This window comes from Hyperolius riggenbachi, chromosome 1, assembly GCF_040937935.1.
Source record: "Hyperolius riggenbachi isolate aHypRig1 chromosome 1, aHypRig1.pri, whole genome shotgun sequence".
NCBI classification, from domain to species: Eukaryota; Metazoa; Chordata; class Amphibia; order Anura; family Hyperoliidae; genus Hyperolius; species Hyperolius riggenbachi.
Genome location: NC_090646.1, coordinates 527411797 through 527423924, shown reverse-complemented (window position 1 = coordinate 527423924; position 12128 = coordinate 527411797). Strand labels below are relative to the sequence as shown.

At 42.3% G+C, this 12128-nt stretch overlaps 1 protein-coding gene across 2 annotated transcripts in view; it reads left to right on the top strand.

Annotated features, from left to right (window-relative positions):
• The window catches only part of KSR2 (kinase suppressor of ras 2), a 550925-nt gene that overhangs the window by 335571 nt on the left and 203226 nt on the right, over nt 1-12128 (top strand). For both annotated transcript variants that reach the window (XM_068246131.1, XM_068246140.1), the window contains exon 7: nt 9244-9327. In XM_068246131.1, the coding sequence (XP_068102232.1) occupies nt 9244-9327 (84 nt within the window). The remainder of the gene's footprint in view (nt 1-9243; nt 9328-12128) is intronic.

The window sequence follows — 12128 nt, the reverse complement described above, 5'->3', positions numbered from 1 at the left end:
GTTACATTACTTATGTTATTTAAAATAGATAGGTAATATAATCTCTTACCCACCCTGCTTTAAAAAAACAGGCAAATGTTCGATTTCATGATGGCAGCCATCTTTTTGGTTGAAAGGAGGTGAAAGGGAGCATGAGACACAGTTCCAACTGTCCTGTGTCCTGATCGCCCCTCCCAGTTGCTAAGCAACGTGAATAACAACATAGGAAATCCCATCATGCTCTGCACAGCATCAGGGAAAAAAAGCCTGGGCTTTTTTTCTTTGATGGGTGGAGCTTAGCTAAAAATGCAGCTAAAAATAATGCTTTGGTAAGAAAAACAAAGTTCTGATGCTGTGAAACTGTTAAAGAAACACCAATCCTTTTCAGTTCTGCTGAGTAGATTTTTAGTCCGGAGGTTCACTTTAAGGAAGGCACACTCCTAAGGAAGGCAGGCTCCTTACATAGCAGCGAGTGCTACTATGGAAGGCATGCATTTGCGGCCGCTCCTTCACATTAAGGTGTGCTGCTTAACAGTGCATGTTAATAAATCAAGCCCTTAGTGTGTTGAGATTTCTTCTGAAAATTAGATTAGCATCTTGTAAGCAGTATTGTACAGCATCTGGTATTGCAGCACTAATCAGGTTTGCCATCATGTTGCTATTGCCATGTGTATGCCTAAGCTTAAAGCAATCCTGAGCCCAGGAAAAAAATGTAAAAAAAATCATACTACCTGATCTTGCTAACCCCCCTCTTACAGCAGCTCCCCATCACTCCTATCTCCAGTGATCAGCTAGTTTCCTTGTGTGTTCAAATAAAAAAGAAAAAAGTTGCGACCCCGGGGTCACGGCAATGCAGCTCGCTTCTCCTTACAGAGCCAAGAGGCGGGGAAAGCCGCGGAGGGGCGGGATTGAGGCAGGGGAGAGGCTCGGAGGGGAGGGATAGAGGTGGGTAGAGGCACATAGAGGTGGTGAAGAGTCTCAAGGAGGAGGGTGTGCTGCTCCTGCAAGGGATGCCCCTTCCTCTAGTAATCTACCGGCAATCTGTTGTTGGCGTTTTCAGGGGTTGCAGCGGAGTGAAGTGGGATAGAGAGCGGCACACAGAGGCATGTCGTTAAGCAAAGAACACGCCTCTGTGTGAGTTGATAGGGTGATGTACTGTAAAGGCAGCCATACACTGGTCGATTATGCCACCAGATCGACCAGCTGCTAGATCCCTCTGTGATCGAATCTGATCAAAAGGGATCTATTGGCTGCCTACACTGTAAACAGATTTTGAATCGATTTCACTATGAAACCGATTCACAATCTTTGGAACTGCCGCTGCCGCCGCCTTCTCCTGCTTACATCACCTGATCTGGCCGGAGCGAGTCCCCCGGTCTCCGCTGTCTCTTCTCCGCTCTGGGCTCCAGCACTTTACTTCCTGTCGGGCGAAGTTTAAACAGTAGAGGACACGCGCCGGCGGAACAGGTAATGTATTGCCGCTAGCGTTGGTCGTCGGACATTCGAATGCCGCTATCGACCCACTCCCGACCTGCCGGCGATCGCGCGAAATTTTCCGTGCAGACAGATCGACGGGATCGATCGTTTTCGGGCAGAAAACGGTCAAACAGTCAGCATTTGCGACATCGATTTCACAGCAGATTCGATCACAGTGATCGAATCTGCTGTCTATCATCGAGAAACCGGGCAAGTGTACGGGCACCTTTTGTACACTAATACTTTAATATTTCTAACTTATTTAAAATGTGTTTCATACTTTCCAAAAATGTCCTAACCCCTTTTCCTGGACAAAGAGTTACAGATGTGTGAATGTATGGACCATGGTGTGTCAGGAGCGTAAAAAGAAAAAGCTTTTTTTTTTGCTTAACACAAGGTGATTGATTTCCTGTTTAAGAAGAGTAAAAAGTGAGCCGGTCTCGCCCTACCTGAGAGCAATCTCATCTCCCGCTCTCTCCCTCTCTCCCTTACTCATCTCCCAAGGAGGAGGATCTGGCCTGAATTTGAATCCCATTTCAGCAGCTGAACTATTAAGATGAGATAAAACTCTCAGCAAGGATGATAAAAAAAATCAAATTAACTTGAGGCTTGGCAGTTCTGCAATATATTTTTCCGTGGTGGAAATGGAAGTATTTTGTAAGCGCATTGAGATAGAACCCAATCCTTTTCCCCCAACCTTGCACTGATAAGGCATTTTCTTTTGTGAATATTGGATGAGGTTAATACTCTGTGTATAAAGTTTGACATCAAGCAGGTGTTAAGGAAGTCCACTCTGCGCAGTATTCCTGTTCCAAAATGCAGCTGGCATTGGCAGAGGAAATACATTTGAATGAGTTAAAATGCCAAGTACAACAAAACCAATAGGTTGAGGTTTTATATTAACATTTTGCTAGGGTTATGATAATGCGGTTCCTTTACATTTGGCTGGAAGCAACCCTGCAAACATTGATCAGATGTAAGAATAAAAGTCTCCTATTAGGTGACAAACGTTTGTTCCCCTCACCTGGGTCACATCAGAATATAGTGATGGTTGCTAAAAGATAAGTGAATCCCAGTTTGTGTCTTAATAGCAAGAGAACCTATCTTAAAGGATACCCGAAGTAACGTGTGACATGATGAGATAGACATGAGTATGTACAGTGCCTAGCACACAAATAACTATGCTGTGTTCCTTTTTTCTTTCTCTGCCTGAAAGAGTTAGATATCAGGCATATAAGTGGTTGACTCAGTCCTGACTCAGACAGGAAATTACTACAGTGTGACCCTCCTCACTGATAAGAAATTCCAACTATAAAACACTTTCCTAGCAGAAAATGGATTCTGAAAGCAAGAAAGAGATAAAAAGGGAAATTTCTTATCAGTGAGGGTCACACTGTAGTCACTTCCTGTCTGAGTCTCTGAGTCAGGACTGAGTCAGCCACTTACATACCTGATATTTAACTATTTGAGGCAGAGAAAAAAAAAAAGGAACACAGCATAGTTATTTGTGTGCTAGGCACTGTACATACACATGTCTATCTCATCATGTCACTCGGGTATCCTTTAATGAAATCCAGGGTAGCTATTTTTTTTTAACAAAAAGGCTCTCAATGCAGCTTTGTGTACATCACTGCAATCACAGAAATGCTACTTTAGTCTCTTCAGTGACCCCTACTACTATGTTCTAATATAACCAAAAAGGTTGCAGACCTTTGCTACTTATCCTTTTAAAGTAAATCTGAGGTTAAAATAAACGTATGAGATAAACAATTGTATTAATCTTCCTACGCCTAAAAATTACTTTTTTTTATATATCCCATGGTTTAATTTTATATTTAAACATTTACAAAGTAGATTGAATGTTTTGTTGTCTCTGCTCACTGGCAGCCTATTAAGTGTCCCAGAGTTAAAATACATGAACTATTGATCTATATTGATTTTTTTTTAATCTCCCACTGCTCTTGGAAGTAGTATTCTGCCAGGTTAACTTTTATGGCTGCAATTTGCTTATCAGTGATGTTTACTATATTCCCGACAAGACAGGAGCTGTCACTTCCATGCCTAAAAATTAACTTTTTCAGGCAGCAAAATAAAACAAATAAAATAGCCTTGTTATTAGTATGTTTTGCACTGTACATACACATGTTTATCTCTTCATGTCACTTATCGCCTCGGGTACACTTTAAGACAAGAGCATGCTTCATGACTGTATGACCCTCTTTTCATTTGCTATGAGGAAAAGATACAAAATGATTGTTTCAGTTGCAGCCACGTCTCCTTTTATGAGTACAGGGCTGTATGAAACGGTCACTGCAAAGATCTCTTATTATAGACAGTACAGCAATAAAGTGCCCTGAAGCATACAGCTGAAACTCAGGCCACTAGCACAGACTACCACAGCATCCGTCTTATATCATCATCATACACTAAGAAGGTATACGTTTTCATGCAGAATAATTCTTACCTAACTCTATGACTGCGTATGACGACAGAACACTGACAGCAGACTACTGCTAACCTTCAGGATGTTCATTCATGGGTCTAGTAATCTGTATTTTTCTCTACTGATGCATTTGGAATTGGATCAATGAAAACTGTCGAGAAGCACAAGTTACAATCTGTAAATCTGCATGTAAGGCAGAAGTCTATGCATCTCACCGACATTTCTGGTGGAGAGTTTGATCGTCGTTCATTGTTCATTGGATTTGAATAAACAAATCTTATAGCAATAATTTTAGCATTGTCCTACTCTTTCATGAAATAGCAGCAGACTACAATTGTGTATAAAAATATCCAGAAATGACACAGTGAACTGCAGTTCCAATTAAATAAACAGGCACACCTTTTAAGAGCGTGCATGTTTCCCTATTCATAGCCAGACATTACAATGCTTTTTCTGCACAGGCAGCCTGTGTCATTTATCAAAACAAGGCAAATTCCCCTTTCAAAATAAACATGAAATAAAAACCGTGCTATAATAATAATATTAATAATAATAATTGCAGTATTTGTATAGCGCCTTTCTCCTGTCGGACTCAAAGCGCTTGCGAGGCAGCCACTAGAGCGCACTCAGTAGGCAGTAGCAGTGTTAAGGAGACTTGCCCAAGAAACTCCTTACTGAAATAGGTGCTGGGTTACTGAACAGGCAGAGCCGAGATTTGAACCCAGGTCTCCTGTGTCAGAGGCAGAGCCCTTAACCATTACACTATCCAGCCACTGCTATTGGGTTGCCATTGCGCGTACATCAAAAAAGGGCGTCATGAAAAAAGGGCGCGTGGTGTAAACGATAAGCATTATTATCGTTTATAAAAATATTGTGTAGAATTTCGTTTACAAATAGTGTTTTAAGAATTTATAAATCATTAAATAATGTGTATGAAATCAGCAATTCTTAAAACTTTAATCTTCCCTGTTTCTAAACTGAAACTTATAATTACGTTTGTTAAAAAAACAGTAATATTTGTTTAAACATTATAATTATATATTGTTATGAATAATCTTGATTTATCGTTTATTATTATAATAAAATGTGAAAATATTGTTTATAACAATGATATTAATATAAGTACATTCATAATAACTGTTGATTATTATTATTATTATTATTAAAATTGTACTAAAACTATACCTAACCCTACTCTCACGCAGAACCCTCCCTGTACCTATCCCTAACCCCTAGACCCCCTGGTGGTGCCTAAACCTAAGATCCCCCTGGTGGTGCCTAAACCTAAGACCCTCCTGGTGGTGCCTAAACCTAAGACCCCCTATGGATAATAATGTTTTACAAACATTAATAAATAATACATTTAAATAAAAAAATGTAAATATTTTTTTTGGGTGGATAATAATGTTTTAGAAATGTTTTACAAATAGTGATTGTAAAAAATATATTGCAATTTACGTTACGTACTGATCGCTTTATTTTGTGTATAATAATGTTTTACAAACAGTAAGGGTTAAAATGTTAAATAATGTTTTAATTAAATAGGATAAATATGTTTAGTATTTTTATAAACGTTATTCGTCACGGGCTCATTTTGTAAAGTTAAATCATCACAAGCACAGTTATAAAACATTACAAATCTCGGGGCGCCGTTTGTAAAACGTTAATAATCTCTGGCGCCCTTTTTTCCCTGTTCGGCACCCATTAAACGATATTTATAATGGGAGTGAATGGGGCGCCCTTTTTGTCCACTTGTCTTATGCGCCCAAATCTCCTGCTTCCTGCCATTGCACAGATGACTATAGGAATAGCAGATTGTTAACAATTCCTCTCTAGCATTCCTTTAAGAACATTACTGAATAGGTGCCTCTATGTTTTCTTGTCTTGGGCCTATATCCTACTCACTTTTTCCCTGAACTTTTTCTGAAAAAAAACAAAAACAAAAAAATGTGCTACCAGATTCAGGGAGCTAGCTGGATCAGGTAGCCTCAATTACCACCACTCCTGTGGCCAGAAATCCTTTAATTTCACTTTCACTGACTCCTGGGGTCACAATACTGCAAGAACTGCTCTGTGTGTCTCATCACAGAGCATAGTGCAGGGAGGCAGGGGAGAGGCAGAGCCGCCCAGTGAGAGCTGGGAAAGGGGAGATAGGAACACTGCAAGAGGGCGTTTTGCAGGAGTGCCTCTCCTGCAAGGGACGTGCATTCCCCTTGAGATTGTATGTTGGGGGGGGGGGGGGGGGGGTCACAGTGCAGTGTGTGTGGAGAGGAGGAGGGGGCAGAGAGCAGCACACTTTAATTCTTTCAAACCTTATCAATGTAATACATTTAAAGCTCCCACCAAATCAGAAATGACTAAAAACAAGTCTGGTGTTACCTTTTCACATGCTTTTTAGTACTTTTAAAATTGCTAAGTGTTGAAAAGTTTGTTGTTTTTTTTGATAAATTAAATGTCCTCTCCTGGGCGTAAACTAAAGAGAAAAAGTGAATTGGATAAGGGCCATTGGGCCCTATGCAATTACCAAACTCGCCAGCGCTAAGTGCTGGCGAGTTCTTTTTAAAGTAGGCGTCAGCAAGGTCGCCTAATGCAATTGCAATTGCATTTAACACCCCCCCCCCCCCCCGGGCGGAAAAGAACTCGCTTGGGCGGTATAATCCTTTCCGCCTATGCAATTGCATTTTGCACCCCCCGACAAACATTGATGTTAACTTTTCACCTGCTCTGAGCAGGCGAAATGACCTATCGCCGGTGTCTGCGGGCTGTTTTTGGCATCTGGGAGCCTCCTTTACTAAGGAAACCCCAGATGCCAGGGATTTAAATGGGTAAAGGAGTCAGTTTTGACTCCTTACCTATTTAAAATGTTACAAAAAAACATACCTCCTTCGTTCCCGTCTCGCCACATGTCCCACGCCGCTCCTCCGCTCATTCTTCCTCTGTCTCTGTTATTCTCTGAGCCGGCAAAGCATCTTTGAGTCTCCCGCCGGGGCTCCCCATTCGTCCACTATGTGGCCCAATGAGAATCATCCTGATTCTCATTGGTCCAATTAGAATCAGGATGATTCTCTTTGGGCCACCTAGTGGATAAATGGGTAGCCCTGGCAGGAGACTCAAAGATGCTTTGCTGGGCTCCGAGAACACTGACAGAGATTGAGGAAGAATGAGCGGAGGAGCGGCGTGGGACATGCGGCGAGACGGAATGATGGAGGTATGTTTTTTCAGAATTTCCCAGCAGTGACGAGTGGCAGGAGGCAACGGGCGGCGGGTAAGAGCCTTGCGACGATGCGCGCGCATCTCCCGGGGAGCGAGGCTGCAGTGGTGTGGTGCTGAAGGACAGCTCCCCAGCACTAATGCCTCGCTCCACATTGCTGGCCACACAGGAGCATTGCTCAGCTAATACCTAGTATTTGCTTGAGTTATGCTCCTTTACGCAAGGACATCGCTCAGGTGAAACTGGCAATTGAATTTGCCGGTAAATCCTGAGCGATGTGAGGAGAAAAGAAGCTTGCATGTTTTCAGCTTCTTATCTCCTCGAATTGCATATGGCCCATTATCTGTTAACAGGATTGATTTCCCGTAATAAACCCAGGTTAAATGTGTAATGTTCTATCCCTATGATAAGATATGATAAGTCCCATATACTTTGTAAACAAATGTAATGGAATGAAATGAGTTAAAGAGGAACTCCAGTGAAAATAATGTAATAAAAAAGTGCTTAATTTTTACAATTATTATGTATAAATTATTTAGTCTTTCCTCTCCCTGATTTACATTCTGACATTTATCACATGGTGACATTTTTACTGTTGGCAGGTGATGTAGCTGCTGCATGTTTTTTTGGCAGTTGGAAACAGCTGTAAACAGCTATTTCCCACAATGCAGCAAGGTTCACAGACAGGAAACTGCCAAGAGTATGTACTTTCTTTGTGGGAGGGGTTTCACCACAATATCAGCCATACAGCGCCCCCTGATGATCGGTTTGTGAAAAGGAATAGATTTTTCATGTAAAAGGGGGTATCAGCTACTGATAAAAGCTAGGGATAAAGTTCAATTCTTGGTTGGAGTTTCTCTTTAAGAACATACAAAAGGCTGCACCACTTGAAATGACTGCTGTATGCCCCATAAATGAAACAACACTTTATATATCCACAAGATTAAGCATGATTCTCAATACACTAGCCATGATCAGCATTCAAAATATTCTTATGACTTTATTAACAGTACTCCAAACTGATATCATGAAAAAAACATTTATATATTCTAAAAAAAAGCCTGTCAAATAACTCTACGCTGCACATGCCAAGATACATTATGTGAAGATTTTAATAAATACATTACCACATCGGCTCAGAAACTAAACTGTTGAGCTAAAAAAGAAAACTGTGCCACTGTGCTGGGAAAAAAACGCAGGTTTCAAGAGTGATGTGACAGTTATATACATTGTATGATACCAATTTGTATCAAAAAGTGCTAAAATGTTAACAATCTATAACAAACCCTCCTATTTAACTGGTAGTTGGTGGATCGTATAAACATGAAGCACACGATTTAGCTTTGTAGAGCAAGTAACACTGAAGTGGGATAATCAGCTGGATCTTTTAAACATGGTTCCTTCTAATAAATGTCCTCTGTGGTGACCAGCTCCGGAAGAAACAGTTTTTTATAGCAATCCATGTGAGACACGGAGAGGTGAGCTGCCTGAACACTGGGTGCCCTTGCGGACATTTCTTAGGCGGAATCATATTTAAAAGACCCACCTGATAATCCCGTAAGAGTGACAAACAATAAATCATGATAAAGTCTCCACCACAAGGGTTATTTGTTGTGGTGTCAGGCCCTTGCCGTCTTAACTGGTCTGGACCTGTCCCTGAATATTCCCAGCCTCGCTTTTGCCCAGTGCTTATTGACAATAAAATATGCGTGAAGGGTGTCACAGAGGTGGAAGCAATCGGTTTGCTCAGAGTTCTGATGTCTGCTTCCATCCTTCTCGATAGGAAAACAACAAGACACACAATGACAGGTAAAATAGCCCTGTCCTTTATGGTACTTTCCATTTAGGACTTGGTGACAGATGTATTGACGAGAAGTTGATAGTCCTTCTTGGAGTAAATTCATTTTCTGTGCTGACATAAGCTATTGGTCCTCCAAGAAAATGTGGAAAGGAAAAAGCTCAGTCTTTTACAAATGAAAAAGTTTGAGTCGCAAAATATATTTTGCTTGTAGGCAGATGGCCTTAAATGTCAGTCTTGAAAAGTACATCACTAGAAAAAGACTAATTATTTTACCTGCCCAATGGCATTTTACTTTCACTTGAGTCAACCGGGTTTCCTCTGCTTGCTTCCTAGGTTCTCCACTAAGTACTGGATGTCTCAGACCTGCACTGTCTGTGGGAAAGGGATGCTGTTTGGACTGAAATGTAAAAACTGCAAGTATGTATAACTCTTTCCATCATATGGGCTTTGCTTATGCAGAAATGGGTGCTCCACACAGATATGTAATACTGGGAAACAGATAAACTTCACACAAAAGTACTCCCCACCTTTTCCCCATTTGCTTATCCAAGTGCTCCAGGAACTGCATACTTATAGTTACGCCGCCGGTGAGCTGGGCACATGGTGAGTCGAATGACGGCTCACCCTGCTGCCATTCAAATTATCAGTGGCACCTCATGCACTATAGCATTGCTGCTAGAGCTGGGCCTAAATTTGCCAGGCAGCGCCGAAACCACCTGCTTCACCAGGAACCTGTTTTGTATTTAATCATTGTTTCCATGTGGTCAGGGCCGGCCCGCTCATGAGGCGGGGTGAAACCTTTGCCTCAGGCGGCACATCTGGGGGGGGGCGGCACCCGCCTGTTTGTGGGTGGGGGGCCGCCCACCGAGCTGGAGGAGTAGCGGGCAGAAAAGGGTATTGGGCCTAGCGGTGGGGAGGGGGGTCGGACCCACCCCTCCCTCGCCTTGGTCCCCCGATCTGCGCTCCCCTCCAGCTGTAAATAGTTAAGGACCAGTGTATAGATTAAGGGGCAACGGGCGGGGATCACTCATCTCTTCCGCGTTCCAGCGAGTGCTCCACTGACGTCACTCTTAATGTATACGCTGGTACTTAAAGCGGTCTAACACCCAGCATTTCAACTTTGCTTTAAAAGATTGCTTACAGCTTAGAAACTATTATGCCAGATTTTTTTTTTAGCAGAAGTTTACTGAATGGATTAAACATGACATTTTAGTGCTGCATTTAGCTAGAAATCCTCCTCCGTGCTTAGGTTTAGTTACAAATGTATCTATTTACAATGTAATAAACAAACACTGTTCTGAGAGAACAAAGAGGGCTTCCCTGGCAGGCTTTTCAAAGGTCTATTTGTATTCCAAACAAAGATACATTTGTAACTAAAGCTAAGCACAGATGCGGATTCCTAGTTAAGGCCCGTTACACATCAAAAGCGTGCAGGAGAACGGCTCCTGCGCGCGTTGCGGCGTGTCGCCGGGAAACTCCGGTGCGGCGCTGAGTAGCGACGGTAGTAGTTAATTAACCCAAAGGGGAAACGGCGATTCCCATCGATAAAATCCACCGGGATGCGTCGTACCTTGGTTATCGCAAAGTATAGACTTTGCGTTAAAACGCGGAAAAAGGGCTCTGGTGTGAAAGAGCTCTAAATGCAACACTAAAATGTCATGTTTAACCCATTCAGTGAATTTCTGCTTAAAAAAAAATCTGGCATAATAGTTTCTAAGCTGTAAGCAATGTTTTAAAGCAAAGTTGTAATGCTGGGTGTTAAACCGCTTTAACTATTTACAGCTGAAGGGGAGCGCAGATCAAGGGACCCAGGCAAGGGACCCCACTGCTAGGCCCAATACCCCCTTCCTGCCCGCTACCCCTCCAGCTCGCCCCCCCCCACCCACCCACGGGGGGGGGGGGGGGGGATTTTTTTAAATTTTGCCTCAGGCGGCAAAAAGTCTAGGGCCGGCCCTGCATGTAGTTGATTCCGCTCCCATTTTTCTTTGCCAGTGGTGACACTGTCACATGGCACTTTAAAGGGAGGTGCCTAATTTCTTAATAGCCGACAGCCATAATTATTCCGCCAAGTATCTTGATCTACCAGTGTCCAAAATGGAGCCTGGGGCATTTTTTTCCGCAACTATAGTAATCAGCAGAGGAAAGGGTAACTTAGGCTGCTTTAGGGCCCGTCCTCACTTCGGCAATTAGCGGGTGATTCCCGCTAATCACCGAAGCACTATCGCTTTAAAAAGCGCTAGCGCTTCGGTGATGATCTCACTGCCGCAATTGACGCAGAACGCCAGAGATTAGCACCAATGGCAAAACATGTTACCTGCAGCATTTTGCCGCAATTCTGGAATGATCGTGGTACAGTGCTTAATAAAGCAATCGCTCTGAATCGCGGAAGGTTTGAGCAGTGAATTTACTGTGCTAATCACGATTCATAGTGTGAATAAGCCCTTACAGTCAGTACATGGGCATCAGAAGCAAGAGAAATGCTGATAATGTTTCTTTGAGAAAAGACAATGCAATGACTTACTTTACAGGTGCACATTTTGCAATTAACTTCCTTTCACCTGGGCTTTTGACATACTACGATATTTTTTATTATCGTTGACTTCAGTTTATGCACAACAGCACTTAACATTCAGAATAATTGGACATGCAGGATTTATAGAAATGAAGTGCTAAGTTTGTCAGAGGCAATTGCCAATGTAAGAGTACATTTTTTCACAAGACCCTGTTAAGAGTTCAACTATTGTTTTTAAAGTCCTTCAAAAATACTTTAAGTTTGGATACTCAACAAATACAATATACCAGTAGACAAGACACAGAACAGAATATTTTTGTTCAAAGCATTTAAGTTAATTAGTGTAAATAGTAAATTATTACATTTGGAACTAAACATTTAAATACTCATGGGGCTTGATTCACAAAGCAGTGCTAACCTACTTAGCACGTCTAAAGTCTTTAGGCGCGCTAACCAGGGTGCTAAGTAGGTTAGCACTGGTTTTCTCAATCAGATTGCGCACTAAGTACCGCATGCAAAGTCTTGCGCGCACAAAGTCCTATGCGCGCGCTAAGTCCCATAGGCTTTAATAGGCACTTCGCGCGGAGCGCCCTGTGCTCTGTGCAGTGCGTGCGTAAAGTTTTAAAAGCTCGTTTAGACGTGCTAAGGGGGTTTTCACAGGCGTGCTAACAGTTAGCACCGCTTTGTGAATCAAGCCCCTTGTGTG